This window comes from Geotrypetes seraphini, chromosome 4, assembly GCF_902459505.1.
Source record: "Geotrypetes seraphini chromosome 4, aGeoSer1.1, whole genome shotgun sequence".
NCBI lineage: Eukaryota > Metazoa > Chordata > Amphibia > Gymnophiona > Dermophiidae > Geotrypetes > Geotrypetes seraphini.
The window spans coordinates 140,155,830-140,178,530 of NC_047087.1; the positions used below are offsets into that span (position 1 = coordinate 140,155,830).

The 22,701-nt window shown below is 45.5% G+C and overlaps 1 protein-coding gene across 1 annotated transcript in view; it reads right to left on the reverse strand.

Annotated features, from left to right (window-relative positions):
- PLEKHG4 (pleckstrin homology and RhoGEF domain containing G4) overlaps positions 1 to 22,701 on the reverse strand; it is a 517,593-nt gene that overhangs the window by 320,552 nt on the left and 174,340 nt on the right. The window contains 1 exon segment of the mRNA XM_033942931.1: positions 19,259 to 19,375. Coding sequence (XP_033798822.1) covers positions 19,259 to 19,375 — 117 coding nt within the window.

A 22,701-nucleotide genomic window follows, 5' to 3' on the forward strand; every position in this document is an offset into this window, starting at 1 on the left:
TGTTAACCACTTAGCTTCTACATCATCGGTCTCCGCTTGGTCCTGCAGCGTCTGATGGACGAAATCTCCCATGCGTGCGAAGTCTGTGCCCGGAAATTGAGTACCTTTGTTTTCGTGTTTGATCTAGGGAAGCCTTTCCTAAGGTTGAACCATACTATATTGTGGTCGCTGGAGGCTAGCGTATCTCCTACTGAGACCTCTGAAACGCTTTCCCCGTTGGTGAGTACCAGGTCGAGGATCGCCTGGGCCCTAGTGGGCTCCGTTACCATTTGTTTGAGACGTGCTCCCTTTATGGAGGTTAAGAGCCTCCTGCTACCGCTGGTTGTCGCTGAAAATGAGTTCCAGTCTGCATCAGGCATATTGAAGTCCCCTAGCAGTACAGCTTCTCCTCATAGAGTGATATTCTCTATGTCTTCAATTAATTCTGCGTCCATGTCTTCCAGTTGTCTTGGGGGTCTGTAAACCACACCTAGATACAGGCATTTTTCTCTGCCTCTTGCCAGGTTTACCCAGAGGGACTCCCCGGTGTACTTGACATCTGTGATCCTGGTGGTTTTGATGTCCTCTTTAATGTATAGAGCTACCCCCCCTCCTAACCTGCCCTCTCTGTCCTGACGAAGTAGATTGTAGCCCGGTATAGCCATATCCCACCCATGTGAGTCCGTGAACCAAGTTTCAGATATTGCCACCACATCTAAGTCGGCATTCCTTATTTCAGCCTCCAATTCTAGAATTTTGTTACCTAAACTGTGTGCATTGACATACATGGCCCTCCATATCTTGTGTTTGCTAAGTCCCTGTGAGGCGTATCCTACCCGAGTCGGTGTGACTCCCAAAGAACTGTTTGCAATGTGGGTACTTACCTTGGACATGGAAGCGGAGTTTCGACTCACCTCATCAGGATAATTCCTTTCTGCACTAATATGTGAATGGGTACCCTCCCCCGACTTACCTAGTTTAAAGCCCTGTGAAGCAGGCGGGCTAGTCGGTGTCCGAAGACGTTCTTACCCCTACTGGTCAGATGGAGTCCGTCTGGTCCCTGAAGTCCTTGTAGCGCTTCCCCATGGTTTAGGAATCCGAAGTTCATATCCCGGCACCATCCCTGTAGCCACTCGTTCGTCCTCAGGATACGTTCATCTCTGGCTCTTCCCTTGCCTCTAACTGGGAGGATCGATGAGAAAACCACCTGCGCTCCTGTCTGCTTCAGCCTCTCACCCAGTGCTCCAAAGTCTCTGGTGATGGTCTCCGGTGTGTTCCTGGCAGTGTCGTTGGTTCCTATGTGGACAAGAAGCATAGGAAAGTGGTCTCGGGGCGTGAGTAGTCTATCCAGACTGGCGGTGACATCTCGTATCCTGGCTCCAGGCAGACAGCAGACCTCCCTAGATTGCATATCCGGTCTGCAAATTGGTCCCTCAGTGCCCTGTTATTGTTCCTGAACAGGTGGGTTTTGTTTGGACTCGCCATTCAGTACTTAATGTGCGCCGGGTTCTTCTTGCTTTTTCTCGCGCTCAACAGGCACACTTCCCTGATTTGTTGGTCGGGCTCGATGCGGCGAAAGCTTTTGATAAGGTCCATTGGCATTACCTGTTTCAGGTTTTACAGAATATGGGGGTTCCGGACAGTTATTTTGCGTCTATAGAGGTGCTTTATTCAGGACCAACCGCCTCGGTGTTGGTTAATGGCGTGAGATCTCCCTCTTTTTCCATCGGTAGGGGGACACGACAGGGATGTCCTCTATCCCCTCTTCTTTTTCTTTTATATTTAGACCCTCTATTGCGCACGCTCCAGAGAGATGATGAGATTACAGGATTGCCTGAGGGTTCTTGTCAGTTGCGGGTGTTGGCCTTTGCAGATGATCTTTTGCTTACTTTGGGTAACCCTGAACGCTCGTTGTTTCGGGCATTGTAACTCCTAGATGAGTTTCATCTTTATTCGGGCTTGGTCTTAAATAAGCAAAAGTCTCTGGCACTCCCTACATTGTCCGAGGTGCGGCGGACTTGGCATGGAGAGTTTCCCCTGAAGTGGGCTCCCTCTCACTTGGTGTATTTGGGGGTGGTCATTCCTCAAAATCTGGATGGGCTCTATAATGCTAATGTCTTGCCCTTACTCCGTCATACTGCGACCACGTTACATAATTGGCGAACGTATCCTCTCTCTCTCTGGACGCATTGCTCTTTATAACATGATGATACTCCCACAATGGCTTTATATATTGCAAATGCTCCCCATTATGTTAACTACACAACATTTATCTCAACACAGGTCTCACCTTTCTGCATACTTGTGGCAGGGTAAACGGGCTAGGATATCACTACCCAAGCTAATGCTTCCAATCACTCAGAGGGGGCTGGGCCTTCTGTGTGTATTTAGGTTTAATCTTGCTTGTCAATTACGTCATATTCATGATTGGTTTTGTAACACTACTTGTTTTTCCTTGCCTGAGATTGAGTGTTTTCATTTCCAGCCTTACCATTTTAGTTATCTCCTTCATGCTCTCCACTTGCCAGATTTACCACTGTTACAGTCTAACCCATTCTTACCTGCTATGCGCACGGCATAGAGGATGCTGTGTAGGATGTTGAAGATCTCCCCCTGCAGAACACCTTGCCTCCCTATAGTTGGCAATGGAGACTTCTTACCTGGCCTGAACTCTGCAGTGTTCCAGCGTTGGTCCGGTGTGGGCCTTCAGTATGTCTCAGGCTGTGACGCGTGCTGGTCTTCCTGTTTCCTTTGCTGACCTTCAGACGATGTTCCGTCTCCTACCAACAGATTGGTTTGCTTATCGACGACTTCAACATTATCTGCAGGCCTTGACTCCAGTGGTGGTGCTGGAGGATGTTCAGGACAGGTTGCAGGAGGCTCTTTGCCTCACAGCTCAGGAGCCCATACCATTAAAATTTTATCACAAGTTTTTGCAAGAACTCTCAGGCAAATTGGATTTTATTACTCTGGCTCAGAAGTGGTCGGCTGATCTTCAGATACCTATTTCCGACGATATGCTCCGTAAGGGTATCCGTCTGGGGACTGCTTCCACCTTGTCCTCTGTGGAGAGGGAGAGAAATTATAAGTTCCTAATACATGCTTTCTATACACCTAAGAGAGCTCATGTGATGGGGATCAGCTTGGGACATTGCTGTGGTAAATGTGCACACCCTATGGCATCTTTTGGGCAAATGTTCTGGACTTGTCCCCTTGTGTCTTCTTTTTGGATACAGTTGGTGTTCTCTATGGCACAGCTTTGGCGTTGCTCCTGGAGGCTACATCCCAGTTTTCTTTTCACCCTACAGATTCGTTTTCACCCGCCTCGACCGGGCTGTGCGGCCTTTCTTCGGAAGACTGTGTTGCTGGGACGGAAATGTATTCTGTTACAGTGGCTTTCACCGCAACCTCCTTCTATCCCCCAGTGGAGAGCATTAATGTTACAGCAAATGTTACTGGAACGCAAAGACATTGTGGACATGTCTGCTAAAGCGGGCCGGTTGTTCTTTCAATGTTGGAAGTCATTTAGTTTAACTTTCACTCCTTATGTTCAAAGTCAAATTTGGGATACTTAGTTTGTTTACTCCTTGTTTTATTCTTTTTGCTACCATACTCTGAGTTGGTTGCCGCTGCTGCTACCCGGGTGGGGTGGGTGGTGGGGGGGTGGGAGGTTGGGGGGAAAGGGGATTGGAGTTGAATTATGCTTGAAAATCTGTTTTTTGTTGTGTTATGTATTGTTACTTGTGGTGTTTAATAAAAATGATTTAAATAAAAAATACAGGCGGGTCTGGCAGGAGGGCCTGGAGCCTGTGTTCTCCCTAAAAAAAAAAAGTTTGTTTATGGTCTGGATTTTTCATGCCTTGGAAATGCCACAGCTGCTGGAACTGAAGCAGCTCAGTGAAAGTTACTAAATCCGAAACTGCCCAGGTGAACAGGAATGTTTATAGATTTTGCTAACAAAGTCCAGAGGCAGTGGGACTGTATGTTAAGGTGGGACACACCCAAAAACCTGGACACTGGAGTTTTTTAAAGTTTTACTCTGTTTGAACAGCTTGTGTTCTGCCTCATAGTTTTGAGGGCTTGGTTTTGAAGTCTGCTGAGCTGAAGCATATTTCTTTTGTTCAATGCAACCAGTGAACATAATAAAACCCTTTGTTTGATTACATTCTGCCTCAGTCTTTTGTCTTGCATGCCCTTATTAGGCTGTTCATAAGCCAAGCAAAGTCCTGAAGGGTCCTTCGGTAGTGAGGGACATGTCGGGCCAGAGTCTTGTGTCACGATCCCGGTGCTCGCAACGCAGCGCCAGAGCACGGGTGTGACAACATGCATGAGATTTTTGTTAACGACATGCATCACTTTACACTTATCCACGCTGAACCTCATCTGTCATGTTGATGCCCATTTCTCAAGCCTGATTATGTCATGCTGCAGATATTCGCAATCCCCCTGTCTTCACTACTCTGAATAACTTCGTATCATCTGCAAATTTAATCACCTCACTCATCGTACTAATCAGTGGCGTACCTAGGGTATGTGGCACCCGGGGCCCATCATTTTTTGATACCCCCCCCATGTAAAAAAATATTTTTTGTAATGACCATGAAACGGAATAAATGGTCAGAATAGAAACAGGCAGTGAAAATTTTCTTATATTCCAAACATAACATAACATAAATTATGTCTGAATTGTCATGACATCAGAAGTACATATGGAGTAGTTGCAGGTGATACTTGGGACAGTTCTGATTGTGTTAGTTCGGTTTTATGTGATTTTTGAATAGAAGGGTTTTTATTTCTTTTTGAAGGTTTTGCAGTATGTGGTCGATGTCAATTGGTTGTAGGGTTGGGGGTCGAGTGTTGCAGCTCGAATGGCTAGGAGATTGTCGAACAGTTTTTTTCTTTTGACGTTTTTGGTTGGAGGGTGTGTGAATGGTGCGTGAGTTCTCCTATGTCTGTTTGAAGTGGATTGAATTATTTAGCTGAAGAAATTAGTTACCCCCTCATCCCACACACATTAATTCTCTTCCATTTTTGTTCCCATTATAAAAAACACTGATAAGTTTGCAGAAAAAAAATACATTAAAATAAGAAGTGAAAACAAAGGCCCCTACAGATGAGAACATAACATAAGAATAGCCTAACTGGGTCAGACCAATGGTCCATCATGCCCAGTAGCCCATTCTCATGGTAGCCAATCCAGGATACTAATACCTGGTCAAAACCCAAAGAGTAGCAACATTCCATGCTACCGATCCAGGGCAAGCAGACACTTCCCCCATGTCTTAATAACAGATTATGGACTTTTCCTCCAGGAATTTGTCCAAATCTTTCTTAAAACCAGCTACACTATCTGCTTTTACCATAACTTCTGGCCACTTCATTTTTAAGTTTAGATCTTTCCTTTCAAACAGAGACCTTGCTAGATGTCAAATACAGCACAAGGTAACTTTACATGGACTTAGCTGTGCAGGAAATGTGAATCTCCTCATACACCCACCATATAGTGCAAAAATGTGCAAAGGTCTGTTTTTTTCTTTCGATCACTACATAGCCTAATGCCACACAAGCAGCGCTGTTACAAACATATTCTGTAGGTCAATGCTAAGGATAACAAAGTTTCCTTCCTTGGACCAGAAGGAGATACTGATAAACCACTGGAAGAGATCCCAACACAACACCCAAAGACCCACTCAGTGTGTGAACCAATTGAGTGGAGTGGACTAACTGGGGGGTGGAAATGGGCCCGGAGTTTGCTCAGCAGAATTTCCCAGACCACCTCTTCCTCTCAACACATTGACACGCTGCCACCACCACCACTAGAAACACCTCACTGGGTAGTCCAGCTCTGCTATAAACTTTATAAAACACATTATTATATTTTCTTATAAAGCACATATTTTAACTGAACTCTCTGACATCCTCAGCCTTTCCATTCACAAAAATAGAAGAAAGAAAAGTTCCCATTTCCTGCTGTTTCATGTCCCCGGCCTATACAATATTTTTTTTCTGCAGACCCTTCAAAAGTCTGACCAAATCCTCGTTTCACTTGCATTATAAAGTACTGAGGATGTCATCTCTCCCCAATCCCAGGTCCTAAAGTCTAAGGCAGTAGCGCAAACTAATGCTGCCAGATTCAGGAAAAAAATTTCGATTCGATTCAGCCTATTGAATTGGTTTTTCAATTCGATTTTCCTGCCCAGTTGGGTGATTTTTTTCAAAACTCCTGGTGGGTTTTATAGCTTTTTCACCCCCTTTGGCTTCTCCTAACCACACTGGCACTGTGGTGTAAATAAAATAAAGAAACGAGAGGTCACGTGACGCTATGAGGGGGTGAGGACACGTTCCTGATCGGCTCCGGGACCCCGCTCCTCAAACTATACGGTTCTTGGGCTAATTGGCGCTTTTGGTCGGCACAGCTTGTTTGCAACTGGCTGGGGATCCCATGGACAAGTATTTAACGCGATCCCAGGAAACGGCACGAATGAAATCGGCTCAAAAAGAAAAGGAGCGAGCGAGCCCCGACGCGGCCAAAATAGCGGCCGCACCCGGAACTGCGGTGTCGGAGTTCATGGCCGCGGCGCTGAATGACATCAAGGTGGCGGTGGCACAGGTTCTGGGTCCACAGCTGGACACTCTAACTACCCAAATGAACCATCTGGAGCAGCTACTTACTGATACCGCGGCCAGAACGACTGAGCTCGAACAGCGAGTCTCCACAGCAGAGGACACCATCAACTCTCATGAGCTGGACCTTGCGGCCCTACAAGAAACAGTTCAGTTGCAGGCGGCTAAACTAGACGATCTTGAGAACCGTTCCCACCGGGGGAACCTTCGTTTCTTGGGCATTCCTGAAAATATCCCGGATGCTCATTTGCTAGCTGAGTTGGAAGGCTGGCTGGAACTGGAGTTCCCCGACACAGCTTCCTTGGGTCCTCTCTGCCTGGAGCGCGCTCACCGTCTAGGCGCTCGTCCGGCCCGGGATTCCAGGCCTCGGGTGGTGCTGGCCAAGTTCCTGAACTACAGACATAAAATGGAAATTTTCCGACAGTACCGTGCCAAGCGTGACGCCTTACAATTTCGTGGCACTAACATTCGGATTAGTCAGGATTATTCCGCTGCCCTTACAGAACGAAGGAAGGCCTTTTATCCCCTCTGCTCCAAATTGGTGGAACACAAGCATCGTTTTCAATTCATATATCCTGCCATCCTGAAGATACATTAGGAGGGCTCCTGGCACCTGTTCACAGTGGCCTCTGAGGCTGCTGACTACATTAATAAAACTCTAAGATCTTCCTTGGAGCCTCCGTGACATTTTCCTGAGAACCAGGGCTTTATGCACACGTCCGTGTGGCTCTATATCGTTTGAACATTGATTTTGTTGATCTCTCAAAGTATGTTTTCATTGTTTGACACTGGTGATTTTTTACTGTTGCTCGGAGGGGCGCGGTCCTGTGGGGTGTCATTTTGGACCTCTAGCACACTCTTTTCAGGGTGTGTTTTTGGGTCTCTTTGGGGTTTGGGTGAAGGGGGGATACTGGGTTGGGAACAGTCTACTGGTATGATGTGTTGGTTTTTTATTATTTTTCTGTGAAAGCTATGTATGCGATTTGTGAGTATTCTTTTTTGTGCTTGGGTTAACACTGCACACTTGGGCGGGGCTGGGCACCCAGGTGTTCGACACTTAATTTGCCTTGTTTTTAGCAGTTTGTGTTATGACCCTGGGTGAACACTCCCTCCGTATCCTTTCGTGGAATGTATCCGGCATTACTTCTCCAGTGAAACGCACTAAACTTTTGAGGCAGATAAAACACCATCGGGCGGATCTGGCGTGTTTACAGGAAACTAAACTGTCCCCGGAAGAACACCAAAAGTTAAGACGGGGCTGGGTGGGCTCAGTGTATTCCGCATCTTCCTCTGGGAAACGTGCGGGAGTCTGTTTATTAGTACGCAAAGGTTTACAATGCTCCATAACATCAATTTCTGAGGACCCTTTGGGTAGATATCTACTTGTACATGTTTCTATTCAGGGTACCGAGTTTCGGCTGCTGAATGTATATGGGCCCAACACTTACTCCCAAGAATTTTTTGAGTCTCTGGTGACACTGGGTCTCCAAGACACATCGCAGCCCCTGATTATAGCTGGAGATCTTAATCAGGTAATGAACGCTACTCTTGATCGCTCTAGCTCTGTGGAACCTTCTTCTTCTAATCTGACTAAAGGCATTCCTTTTCTTTGTCAGTCTTTGGGCCTGGTAGATCCTTGGCGCCTTCTCCACCCGTCAGAGCGGGATTACACCCACCAATCTCGAGCTCATGGGTCCTTTTCTCGCTTAGATTATCTATTGGTATCGGAATCCCTGTTTACGCGTGTTTCTAAGGCTGTCATAGGACCACTGGAGATATCTGATCATTGCCCAATATGGGTAGATGTGGCTTGGGTATTGTCCCCTCTGGGTTCGCGTAGGTGGCGTTTCCCATCTTATCTTCAAGACGATCCCACCTTTTGGGAATATCTCCGAAATCGCTGGGAGGATTACTTGTTCACTAACGCCCAGCATCGTACTAATTCGGGTCTATTTTGGGAAACCGCTAAGACTGTTCTTAGGGGGGCGATAATAGCCTATGTGGCGGCACAGAACAAACGCATTTCGGCAGGCATTATTAGTCTGGCGCGCCAGTGCTCTTCTTTGAAAGCGGCCTACCTCCGAACCCCTACCGCTGTACTACGAAATGAACTTCACTCGGCACAGGTGTCTCTTAATGTGTTACTCCACGATCGTGTTAAACGCTCTCTTATTTATCGTAAATATAAATTTTATCGTTACGGGAATAAACCGGGTCGGATGTTGGCGTCCCTAACTAAGAACTGGCAGGAATCTAGATATATTTCAAAAATCCGACAGGGCCCAGCTAGTTATCATACTAAACCGATGGATATTGCAGATGCCTTTTATCAGCATTTTTCTACCTTTTATTCGAGTCCTGGTCCTTACTGTGGCCCCGATATTCTGGATTATCTAGAAGACGCTGGCTTACCTCGCTTTACAGACCGACAGCGGGAAACCTTGCAAAGACCTATACAGGGCGTGGAAATCCAAAGGGCAATTAAAAACTTACGTTCTTGCACAGCTCCCGGCCCGGATGGGTTTTCGACGGAATTTTTTAAGAAGTTGTCCCCTCAGCTCTGTGACTCGTTGCTGAGCTATTATGAGGCAGCTATGGAAACTGGGGCCTTCCCAGATTTTGCAAACTCTGCCACCATCACATTACTTCCCAAGCCGCAGAAACCTAAAGATATGGTTGACTCCTACAGACCAATTTTATTACTCAATGTAGATATAAAAATTCTGTCTCGCTTGCTGGCTAATCGTTTAACACCCCTTTTACCTCATATTATTTCTCCGGCGCAGGTAGGCTTTGTTCAGGGTCGTCACTCTGTTCTTAATGTTCGCCGGGCACTACTGGCAATGGCCAGGGCGCAAGCCTCGGACACCCTCGGCATTTTAGTCAGTCTCGATGCTGCCAAGGCCTTTGACCAAGTCCTTTGGCCTTATCTTTTTTTGGTCCTGGAATATGTGGGTATAGGAGGGTGGTTTTTATCTGCATTGCGAGCCTTGTATTTCTCTCCTACGGCGTCTATTTTGGTCAATGGGATTCTCACAAAGCCCTTTAAGGTTGGTAGGGGGACTCGTCAGGGTTGCCCGTTATCACCCTTACTATTTTTGCTCTATTTGGAACCCCTTATAAGGACGCTTCAAAGGGATGATATTTTGGCAGGGCTGCAGGAGGGCTCTTCTCAACTCCGGGTCTTGGCTTTTGCTGATGATATCCTGTTGACATTGGCCCACCCCCAAACATCCCTACCTCGGGCACTTGAGATATTAGACGAGTTTCATCTATTCTCCGGTCTTACTCTGAACAAGCAGAAATCCTTAGTCCTTCCATTACAGGAAGTGGTCCGGACTTCTTGGATTGGGTCCTTCCCTTTGGAATGGACTTCTACACCTTTAAGTTATCTCGGGGTTTTGATCCCGCAGGATTTGGCTCAGTTATATATGCTTAATGTTATGCCTCTGCTTAAGCGCACGGGACAAAGGTTACGTGCTTGGCGCTCATATCCATTAACTCTCCTGGGTAAAATAGCCCTCTATAATATGATGATTATTCCCCAGTGGCTATACCTTTTGCAGATTTTACCTTTGCTCCTACAGCGCCGTCACCTTCGGGCGTTACATAAAACACTATCAGAGTACTTATGGGGTGGTAAACGTCCACGGATTCCCCTTCGTACTCTTTCTTTACCCATTGCTCAGGGGGGTTTAGGGTTGTTGCGTCTGGGGAGAATGAACATAGCTTGCCAACTTCGTCATTTGAACGATTGGTTTTGTACGACCTCTCACTTTTCAGCGACTGGGGTGGAATGCCAAGCTTTTGCTCCATTTCACTTTAGTTACTTAATACATGTCCCGCATCTACCATTGCGTGCACACCATTATGGGGATTTATTTTTATTCCCGGTGCGTAAAATCTGGAAACAAATATGCACACAATTGCACGTTCGGTTTGATGTGACACCGTGTTTACCTATTTTGGGTAATGGGGATTTTTCACCGGGTCTTGGTTTAGGCACTTCATCCTCCTGGACTCGGCATGGTGTGTTTTATCTGTCTCAAGTATTGCAACCGGATGGTACACTACAAACATTCCAGATGCTGCAGGAGTCTCGGCTATTATCATCCAATGATTGGTTGAGTTATGGACAACTTTTGCATTATGTACAATCCCTTCCCTCACAGGCTTTAACAGAGGAGGTGCAGGATAAATTGACTGAATCCTTTTGCTTAACGGCGCAAGATCCCACTCCGCTTCGTTTTCACCATCGCTTTCTTCAAGAGCTGGCTGGGGAGTTAGACTATGTTGCTTTGGCCAGTGCCTGGTCTCTGGACTTACAAGTGACAGTGTCAGCATCCATGTTAAAGCGGAGTTTTAAATTGGGGTCCTCTGTCATGGTCGCAGCGGTGGAGAGGGAACGTTATTACAAATTTCTGGTGCGTGCCTACTTTGCCCCTGTGCGCGCCTATAGAGCACGTCTTAGCCCTTCTACGTGCTGTTCCAAGTGTAATGCTCCTAGGGCAACCCTTGGGCACATGTTTTGGTTATGCCCTGGTATTCGGGCTTATTGGAGGCGCATAGGCCTCTTGATCCAGTCCCTCTGGAAGTGCTCTTGGACACCTACAGTGCCTTTTCTTTTTACTTTAAAGTTCTCTCTGGTCCCGGTTAGACCAGGTATGAATGCTTTTGTTCAACGGGCCATAATTGTAGGTATAAAGACCATCTTACAATGCTGGTTATCGCCACAAACACCTACTGTTTCTCACTGGCGGATTCATATGATTCATATGGTGGGATATGAACGCCAGGCCATTCCTGATTTACATTCTAAGCAGGGTACTTTGTTCCTTCGTTGCTGGAGGCCATTTTGTTCTACTTTAACACCCATTGTGAGGGCACGTTTGCTTGATTGAATACTCACCTGATTGTTTCATACAATGACTGTTCCTAGGGGGGGGGAGGAAGGGGGGGAGGGTTTGGTTGATGAGGTTTTTTTGTACATTGCTATTGTCTGGCTTCTATTTTGTATTCACATGTTCTTTTGAAAAATTTTAATAAAACAGATTTAAACATTAAAAAAAATAAAAAAATAAAGAAACAAAAAGGACTTTTCCTCTCTCTGTTAAATCCTAGCTCACGTTTGCAGTCCAACACCAGCTCTGTCAGGATACACATTTCAAATCTGACATATTATAATCACAAAACAGAAAATAAATTTAATTTTTCTACCTTTTGTTGGCTGGTTATATTTCAAATCTTGTTGGTCCAAGGCTCTGGTTTTCTTCTGATAACTTGCTTGCCAGGGTCTCCTTCTTTCTTCTTTCTGCGTGCTAACCATCCATCTGCCAACTCTGTCCTCCCTTTCCATTTCCCTTCCCTCCCAGGAAGTCTGGTATCTTTCCTTTTTTTCATCTCCCTCCACAGATCCACCTTTTCTTAACTACCCTTTCATCCAGCATCTCTCCCTCCTTCCCCACCACCCCAGAGTCCACCATCTTTCTTTTCCCAATTACCCTCCTATCCAGTATCTCTATCCCTCCTCCACACCATCCCTTGTGTCCAATTTCTCTTTCAGTTCCTTCTCTCCCTAAATCCCATGGTCCATCATTTCTCTCCCTCTCCTCTATTTTCAGACCCATTATTTCTTCATCCCCCCCCCAAAGTTTGGCATATGCACGTCTCTTTGAACACTCCCTTCCCTCCGTGTACTTCTAAACCAGGGTCCCCCCCAAAGGCCTGTCCCCCCTTAAAGATCTGCCTGTCCCCCCTTGAAGGCCTGCACCCCCCTTGAAGGCCTGTCCCACCCCCTTGTAGGCCTGCCCCCCCTTGAAGGCCTGTCCCTCCCCCTTGTAGGCCTGTCCCCCCACCTTGAAGACCTGCCTGCCTGTCCCCCCCTTGAAGGCCTGTCCCCCCCCTTGAAGGTCTGCACCCCACAAAGGCCTGCACCCCCCTGAAGACCTGTCCCCTCCTTGAAGGCCTGTCCCACCCCCTTGAAGGCCTGTCCCACCCCCTTGTAGGCCTGCCCCCCCTTGAAGGCCTGTCCCTCCCCCTTGTAGGCCTATCCCCCCACCTTGAAGACCTGCCTGCCTGTCCCCCCTTGAAGGCCTGTCCCCCCCCTTGAAGGTCTGCACCCCCCTGAAGACCTGTCCCCTCCTTGAAGGCCTGTCCCACCCCCTTGTAGGCCTGTCCCCCCCCCTTGTAGGCCTGTCTCCCCCTTGAAGGCCTGCCTGCCTGTCCCCCCTTGAAGGCCTGTCCCCCCCTTGAAGGCCTGCACCCCCCCTGAAGTCCTGCACCCCCCCTGAAGGCCTGTCCCACCCCCTTGTAGGCCTGCCCACCCCCTTGTAGACCTGTCCCCCCTTGTAGACCTGTCCCCCCTTGAACGCCTGCCTGCCCCCCCCTTGAAGGCCTGTCCCTCCCCATTGAAGGTCTGCACACACCCCCCCCCCCGAAGGCCTGTCCCCCCCCCCTTGAAGGCCTGCCTGCCTGCCCACCCGCCCCACCCTGAAGGACCACTCGCCCCCCTGGCCTCCCCGCACCACCTATGAAGCAGCACTACCTATGCTCCCGGCCTTGCCGTTCAGTCCCCACCACCCCCGAAGGACCGCTCGCCCCACTGACCTTCCTGCACCACCTATGAAGCAGCCGCAGCAGGATCGCGAGGTCAGCTATCCCTGCGCTGCTTAGGCGCTGCTTCCTGCGCCGCGGTCCCGCCCCTCCTCTGACGTCAGAGGAGGGGCGGGAACGCGGCGCAGGAAGCAGCGCCCAAGCAGCTCAGGGATAGCTGACCTCGCGATCCTGCTGCTTTCTGCTTCACAGGTGGTGCAGGAAGGTCAATACCTCCTTTTTTCTACTGGCCATACCTTTTCCTAGCTTTTGCCATCACCTTTTCAACCTGTTTGACCACCTTAAGATCACACCCAAGTCCCGCTGCATGTGACTGACCTGGAAGCCTTCTCTCTGACATCAGAGGGAAGGCTTATGGGTCAGCCATGTGCAGCGTATAAGAGCTGCTGCCCACGATGTGTCACTGTGCAGCTGAAAGCTGGAAAGTGCAGCCCAGCTGGACGGTCCTGAAGTGATCAAGTGCAGCCCTGGAGCGAGCAAGTAAGGGAGAGAGGGGACATGATTGTGGGTCAAAGGGAAAAAGGAGGGGGGAGGGGCACAAATTTGGGACAAAGGCTGGAAGGAAAGGAGGGGAGCACAAACTAGGGACACAGAAGGAAGGGAGGTAGCATGAACATGGGACACAAAAGGGAGAGAGGAAGGTACATTAACTTGGGATATAGGAGGGAGGGAGGGAATAGAAAGGGAGAATTGTTGGCCAGAGGGAAAGAGATGGTACACATGGGAAAATGAAGAAAGAGGAAAATTGAGCATAGAGAGAGAGTGAGGAGTGAGGTAGAAATGCATGGGACATAGCAGGATGAGAGGAAGAAATGTTGGATATGGTGGTGGAGAGGGAACAGAGGGACAGATTGAAGGGGATGCAAGGGGAAGGAATGTTAAACATAGTGATGGAGGGATAGATGTGGCATGCTGCTGGAGAGAGGTGATAGAAGGAGAAATGGGCATGGGGCTAGTGGGTAGTGGTGAAAAATGCACATGATCCAGCGATGAGAGAAGGAGAAATGTTGGATGTGGCAGTAGAGGGGGTGGGAGAGATGCACCCTGGATCTCTCTCTCCCCACTCCCTTTGCAGCAAGGGAGGGAATGAGAGAAAAACAGATGGACAGTGAGAGAGAGAGGAAGACATTGCCAATAGGGGTGGAGGAGAAAGGAAGAAAGTTGGACTCATGGAGGAACAGAGGGAGATGTTGGTTGGGGAAGGGAATGCGGTCCAGAAGAGAGGAAGCGTGCAGGAGACAGAAATAAATAAATATTGGATGCACAGTCAGAAGGAAGTGCAACTAAAGACTCATGAAATCACCAAACAATGATTTTATTTTCAATTTAGTGATCGAAATGTGTCAGTTTTGAGAATTTATATTTGCTGTCTATATTTTGCACTATATTTGTCTAAATAGTTGTTACTGAGGTGACATTGCATATTTTAAAGTCATTGCCTTGACCTCTGAAAAAAAATAATGAATATAATCTCTGCGTATAGTGTGCTTTTTTTTAATTTTGTGGTTACCATTATGTATTAATAAGATTATTTATTTTTATTTCTTTAAAAATTTATATACCGCATACACCTACCTGTATGCAGTTTCCATATCACATAAAATTTTGTTTTCCTGCAATTACCACATATAACAAAGACATGTCTAAACAAAATCATTAATCGTCCCTTTATAAACAGGGATAGAGCACAAATTCAATCAATTCAGAAATGCAATCAAGCTTTAAATCATGCATTGCTGTCAAAAGAATTCTAAAAGGCGATTATCAACTGAAATATACCTTAGTATAAGAAGGCATTGGCAAATAATTGAGTTTTCAGCATTTTCTTAAAATTCATCCTCCCCACACAAAACCGCAGGATTTCAGGCAAGGCATTCCATAATTCTACGCCAGCCACAGATATCACTGATGCTCCAATCCTAGCATGCATAGTTAACATTCTACCCTCCAAACTTAGGGCTCCTTTTATCTAGGCACGCTACGGGCGTTAGCACATCGGACATTTCATCATGCGCTAACCTCCGCAGCAAATCTTGTGGCTCTATCCTATGATACTATATTATTTGGAATGTCAATGAGGAAGAAAAGTCAAATTTCTGCAAAGAATAATAAGCTATTACTTATGACAGGAGTTGCCATTCAGCAGATTACATTTAATTGGAAAAATTTGAATAGATTAAATTATAGCTTTTGGTGGAATTCATTATGTCATATATACAAGATGGAAAGAATGTTAGCCTTGCAGAAAGGTAATTTTAATAACTTTCAGGAGGTTTGGAGGCCATTAATATAAAATTGTAATGAGTATTTATTAGATTATCATTTTTCCCTAATAGGTATAATTGCAAAGTATGGGGGGGGATTTCTGATTTGATATTAAATGATTAGATTAGTAGGACAGAATATACAATATATTATATGATATAGGTACTACATATGAATTAGTAGGGTTGGAAGGGAGGGTTTAAATATTGTGATTTAAGTTAAATTGATAGAGAATCAAGTGATATTGTATAAGTTTAATTGCTATTTTATAATACACTTGTTGTAAGATGTAAAATGAATAAAAAAATTTATTTTTTTTAAAAAACCTCTGCAGCAAGCCAAAAAACTAACGCCTCGTCAATGGAGGCATTAGCGACTAGCGCGGCAGGCGGTTTAACACGCGGTATTCCACGCATTAAACTCCTACCGCGCCTTGATAAAAGGACCCCTTAATTTCATCCCATTTACATCTCTAAGCTCTCCTCTCGGTTTATAGATCTCAAAGAATTCTTGTAAGATCTTTGGGGAAGCATGAAACAATGTCTGATGTATAATCGCAACAATCTTAAACTGCACTTTTATATTGTGTGTTTATGAAAAATTAATGGAAGAAATTGCATTACAATTAGTACTCTTATTATGGGGGTGGGGTCTGGGGCGGAGTTTGGGTGAGTCTGGGGTGGAGCTTGGGGGATATTTGTTAGACTTTATGGGGTACTTGGCTTGAAGAAGCTGAGAAGGCACCAGTAACGTGGTATATATCAACACTGATGGTAGAGTTGGGTGTTGAGGCATTGGTGATCTCGATAAGGCATGCCTTCGATGAGACACCATTTGTAAAGAAGGTGACCTTACCTCAGTGCATCAACGCTTAGAATGTGTTGATGGAGTGGACACTAGAGAAGACGCCAAAGTACTTTGGGATGCCAATGCATGCCTAGATGGAGAAGGAAGCTTACACTTCTTAGTCATTTACCATGTGATTCTGAGGGCAGCAGCAGTGATGATGACAACATCGATTGAAGGGCTGATGTTAGTGCCAGCTTCGATGATTATGATGGTCTTTGCATTTTCATGTCAGAGGTTGCAGACATAGTTTCATAGTTTATTAAAAATTTCATTAAACACTTATCATAACATTCAAAAAGTTGTACAATTAAAAAAGCTAAAAATATAAAATAAAATGGGGGAACAAACAACAGATAGTAGACATTCTCGATGCTCCTTATGTTGCACCGAAAATTTTTTCAAATTGGAGCTGTCCAGTCTTTAGTGATCATTTTGAAGATTGGAGCAGCACTGACAAGAGTCTGCATAGTGGTCAGGACTAAGACACTGAACACACCAGTTATGCAGATAAGTGGCCGAGATGGTCCTATTGCATCAGGTACACCACTTAATCTAATCTAATCTGAATTTCTGTATTGCACTTATGCAGAATAGGTTCAAGGTGATTTACAAATAAAGAGGTTCATATAACGTATGGGAAATAAAATACATAGAAACATAGAAATAGACGGTAGATAAGGGCCACGGCCCATCTAGTCTGCCCACCCCAAGGACCCTCCCCTACCTTTCTCTGTGAATAGATCCCACGTGTCTGCCCCATTTGGCCTTAAAATCAGGCACGCTGCTGGCCTCAATGACCTGGAGTGGAAGACTATTCCAGCGATCAACTACCCTTTCAGTATAAAATAATTTCCTGGTGTCCCCGTGCAGTTTCCCGCCCCTGAATTTTCACAGATGCCCTCTTGTTGCTGCAGGACCCTTGAAAAAGAAGATAACTTCTTCCACCTCGATGCGGCCCATGAGATACTTGAATGTCTCGATCATGTCACCCCTCTCTCTGCGTTCCTCGAGAGAGTATAGCTTTAATTTATCCAGCCGTTCCTCATACGGGAGATCCTTGAGTCCTGAGACCATCCTGGTGGCCATTCTCTTGATCGACTCAAGTCTCCGCACATCCTTACGGTAATGCGGCCTCCAGAACTGTACACAGTACTCCAGGTGGGGCCTCACCATGGATCTATACAATGGCATAATGAATTCAGGCTTACGGCTGACAAAACTCCTGCGTATGCAACCTATGATTTGCCTTGCCTTTGATGAAGCTTGCTCCACTTAATTGGCAGTCTTCATGTTCTCATTGAGATCACCCCTAAGTCTCGTTCTGCTTCAGTTTTTGTTAGGATCTCACCATTAAGGGTGTAAGTCTTGCATGGATTTTGGCTGCCCAGGTGCATGACTTTGCATTTTTTGGCATTGAAGCTGAGTTGCCAGGACCTAGACCAGCGCTCCAGTAGTAGTAGGTCGTGCATCATGTTGTCGGGCATTGAATCTATTTCCGTTGTGCTTTTGCCCACTACATTGCCCAGTTTGGCGTCATCTGCGAATAATGTCATTTTACCTCGCAGCCCTTCTGCTAAGTCTCTTATAAAGATGTTAAAGAGGATCGGGCCCAGGACATTTTGATTACACATTTTTTAAAGTTTCATAATGGTAAGTAGGGAAGGTCTGACATGTAAATTGCCATTTTTGGAGGTTTTTCATGGTGTAGTGCTAGAAATGTTTTCTTGAGAAGGCAGAAGTGCTTAAGTTATGGGTTGATGAGAGTGTAGGCCAACGGTCACTCTGGTCACTCGCTGCCTACTTGAGTGTAGGCCACATCCTCATGGTCACTCTGGTCGTTCACCGTCTACTCAAGAGTGTAGGCTGAATCCTCACGATCACTCTGGTTGCTAGCTACCTACTTGAGAGTGTAGGCTGAGTTCTCATGGTCACTCTGGTTGCTCACTGCCTATTCAAGAGTGTAGGCCGAGTCCTCACAAGCATTCTGACCACTTTGGTCAGTACTAGTCACCACCGGTTACTGCCGAGTACACTAATCCTTCTTGGACTCTCCGGTCACTCTGACCACTTTGGTCATTTAGTTTACCAAGGGTTAGGCCCAAGGCCAGCATCCTTGAGGCATTGACATAGAGAGTAAGACTGCCAATGCATGATCAAAGGACTCAATGGTCTAGGGAGGTTGAGTAAATTTAAATCCAAAAAAGGGTTGATATTCCCGGCCTGTGAGCAGGCATTGAGTGGCCCAAATGTCTGAAAAAAATTAAAGGTGGAAAAAATGAAACTTTTTACAAGAAAAAGAAAAAACTATGAAAATAATAAAGAAAACAAGATTGGGAAGGCACAAAAAACTGAAGTTTAATGCGCTTTTGGAGAACTCCAAAAGAACATAGCTTCTCAGCTCCGTCAAAAACTGATACCTGTTGGTCCCACGAGCTGACATTGGATGGGAAGGCACCGGCACATGCACTGTATGGGCAGTCTCAAGACTTGCAAAAAGTTTCAAGTGACGGTACACATTTGCATTGTCCATACTGGGTTCTGTGGATAATGTCACCCAGTTGTGAGACTATACTGCCTGTTTGTCCAGGTAAAGGCATTGAAACCAACACACGGTGGATGGACAGAGTACTGACATTATGCCAACTGATATCCAAATTTTACATAAAATTTGAGAAATGTTCAAACAATTGTTATGAGTTTCATTGTAATATACTAAACATATTTTGTTGTTAAATTTTACACTTTTCTGTATTTTGCAATGAAATATCTGAGCCATTTTCAATAAAAACAGATGTTATAAAAATCCATAATGCAATGTAAATAAAAAGTTAAAAAATCTATCATGTAGAGGGTAATTTTTCTGCAAACATTTATTTGAGCAAGCAAACTAAATACAGATTTTAAAGATAACTACATTGGTGTTACTCACCATGCGGAAGTTCAGCCATTCATAGTGACAATAAGGAAAGCTTCCATCAAATTCTCGAGGGAGCTGTGCACTGTCAATATGCCTATGCAAGGACTTTGTTGATGAGATAAGATCAATCTGGGAGGTAAGAAACAGAACAAAAAAGAAAATTGCTTCAGATACTGTTAAGAGGGAAGAATGTAGCACAGTGGTTAAAGATATAGAGCCTTAGCACCCTGAGGTTGTGGGTTCAAACCCTTGCTGCTCCTTGTGACTCTGGGCAAGTCACTTAATCCTTCCATTGCCCTAGGTACATTAGATAGATTGTGAGCCCACCAGGACAGACACTTAGATCGCACACTCAACATTTCCTAACTATACCATTGATCTGTTTCCTCAGCACAACCCATTCAACAATCTTCTCTGTCACAGCCCCCACACTCTGGAATGCAATGCCCACTGAATTACAATATTACAGAATTACAGTATTAGAATGTTTCAAAGGAAAATTCAAAACATTTTTCAACAAAGATGCCTTTGACCTTTAACATATTCACTTTTTCTCATCCTCAGTTCACAGACGGACCCCCTCCCAGTGTACTACCCTTAAATTGCTCTCTATCCTATTCGACATATACTTTCTTTCTACCCCTTTTCCCTCTCGTTACAGTATGTTTGTTTGTTATAGATTATGTTACATGAATTTATAACTTTAAACATGTAGACCACTTAGAGCAGTGATCCCAAACCTTGTCCTGGAGGACCACCAGGCCAATTGGATTTTCAGGCTAGCCCTAATGAATATGCATGGAGCAGATCTGCATGCCTGTCACTTCCATTATATGCAAATCTCTCTCATGCATATTCATTAGGGCTAGCCTGAAAACCCAATTGGCCTGGTGGTCCTCCAGCACAGGTTTGGGGACCACTGACTTAGAAGTGGTATATCAAATTTTAATGCTTGACTACCTGAATAAATTCATGTAACATTCTGAGCTCCCCAGGAAGAACAATATAGAAAACTGAATAAATAAATCCCTGAATATAGGTTATTTGAAAATTATCCACTGTGTGCATTCAACAGAGACTTTCTTGGAGGTCAGATTAGAGTGAAGATTGCAACACATTGTTTTGTATATCAAACTACCCATATTAAAAAATAATACCCACAGCAAAATATGCAAGTATCTGTAGGTAATACGAGTATTTTGTTAAAATGCAGGCAGTTTGTTTTTTTAAAAAAAAAATCTTTATTCATTTTCAAATCTTACAACAAGTGTATAATAATCAATCAGAAAAATTTTTAACAAATCACTTGACAATCTTACTTATAGTCCTTAAAATTTATAAATCTTAAAGAATCCCTTCCCACCCACCCAACCTATATAATAAAAGGCTAACTCGCGCATGCGCATTCCTATCTGCGTGCTTCCATGATCAGTAGTTCCATGGCTGCAGGAATGCGCATGCGCGAGTCCCCAGCCTTACTTTCCAGCACCTACCACTCACCGCCAGAGCTGGACTTCATGCTCTCCGTGTGCGACACTCCCTGCTCTCCAGCAATGGCATGGCGGTTTCCCCAAATTAAAAAAGAGACTACGGCGGTGCAGATAATGGGGGAAGACGAAGAAGTCAGCTGTTTGCAACGGCCCCGCACTCGCGGTCTCGCTGGCTCCCTTGCTGGGGGTTTTCGCGGTGGCGGCTCCTCTTGCTTCCGGCCCTGTGTACTTACTAGACATGAAGCAGACATGTCAAACTCTGGTCCATGGGCCAAATGTGGCCCACAGGGTACAAAAATTTGGCCCGCCAAACAATTCCTGCCGTTGCCGAAATTTGGCCCACCGTTCCTTCCCTTCCTCCATCAGGTACAGTTCAGCTCCGCCTATGTTAAAAGGAGCTGCTTTGAAATTGGAGCCCTGCCGCCACCATAACACATTCCCTCTGCCGCGGTCCCATATGTCAGAGAAGGGGCGGGACCAAGGCAGAGGGGAAAGTGCTACGGCAGTGGCAGGGCTCCGATTTCAACGCGGCTCCTTTTAACATTGGTGGAGCTGCACTGCACCTGATGGAGGGAGGGAAGGAAAGGTGGTTGTGCGCTGTTGAGCCCCTCTTTGCCCTCAGACCCTCTCCTAACTCACTATCTGCGCATTGTGGATGCTCCCTCCTGTCTCAGACCACTGGGGGGAGGTGCCTGTCTTCAGCTGCCGGGATGGAGGGAGGGAAGAAGAAAGAAGGGGCCCTGGCAAGCGAGTTATCAAAAGCCAACCATAGCCTGGGACCCCTACATGATATGAATAATGACCAGACAACAAAAGGTAAGAAAAATAATTTTATTTTCTGTTTTGTGATTACAATATGTCAGATTTGAAATGTGTCTTGAGGGAGGCTGCCGCCGCGGCTTTGAACAGAGGGGTACCATTTTCGTGGGAGCCAGCCTTTGGAGAGGCTTGGGACGTGGGGAAGGATCCGGGAGGGGCTGCCGCTGCGAAGGGCTTAGGTGGGGGAGCCAGCCAGACCGCGAGTGTGGGGCCGTTGTAAGCGCGGATTTGTCAAGGAGCCACCACTGCCGAGGCTTTGAAATTGCTCTCCCACCGTCACTCCCTCCCGCCCCGGCTCTGCCTCTGCCCAGGTTCAAAAGCAGGAGAGGCGGTCATCTAGCACCCGTTAATCTAACGGGCTTAAACACTAGTTTATTAATAATAAAACAATTAGCAATTATTATCTTTCCCAACCCCACCCTCCCTATACCTTATCTAATACCAAGGTGTTTAAAATGTCTGATCATTAGAATAAGTAATCAATGGCCCCCAAATCTTTTTAAACTTATGATAATTTCCTTGTTGCATGGCAAGCACCCTCTCCATTTTGTAAATATGACATATTGAATTCCACCAAAAGGTATAATTAAGTTTAGTATAATCTTTCCAATTTCCAGTAATCTGTTGAATGGCAACCCCTGTCAATATTAATAAAAGTTTATTATTATTTGCAGAAATTGGGCTTTTGAATCTCATAGATGTACCAAATAATATAGTATCATATGAAAGGGCAACATGATTTTCTAACAATGAATTAATTTGGGACCAAATTAACTTCCAAAAGGCATTTATATAGGGACAGAAAAAAATTAAATGGTCTAATGTCCCAGCTTCTAAACCACAATGCCAGCATCTATTGGACCTAGAGCTATCCAACTTCTGTAAACGAACTGGGGTCCAAAAAGCTCTATGCAACAAAAAGAACCAGGTCTGCCTCATAGATGCTGACCTTGTAGTTTTTATTCTCCAAGACCAAAAACGTGGCCATTGAGAAGCAGAAATTTGGCAGTTTGAATACTACCTTTATCCTAGGATAAGCAAGCAGCATGAGACCCCAGAGACACAGTGCTAACAGGACAAAGCCTGAAATAAATACAGGCCAAAGCATGAAAATGGATTCTGCAAAAAGAACACTTCTGCAAAATA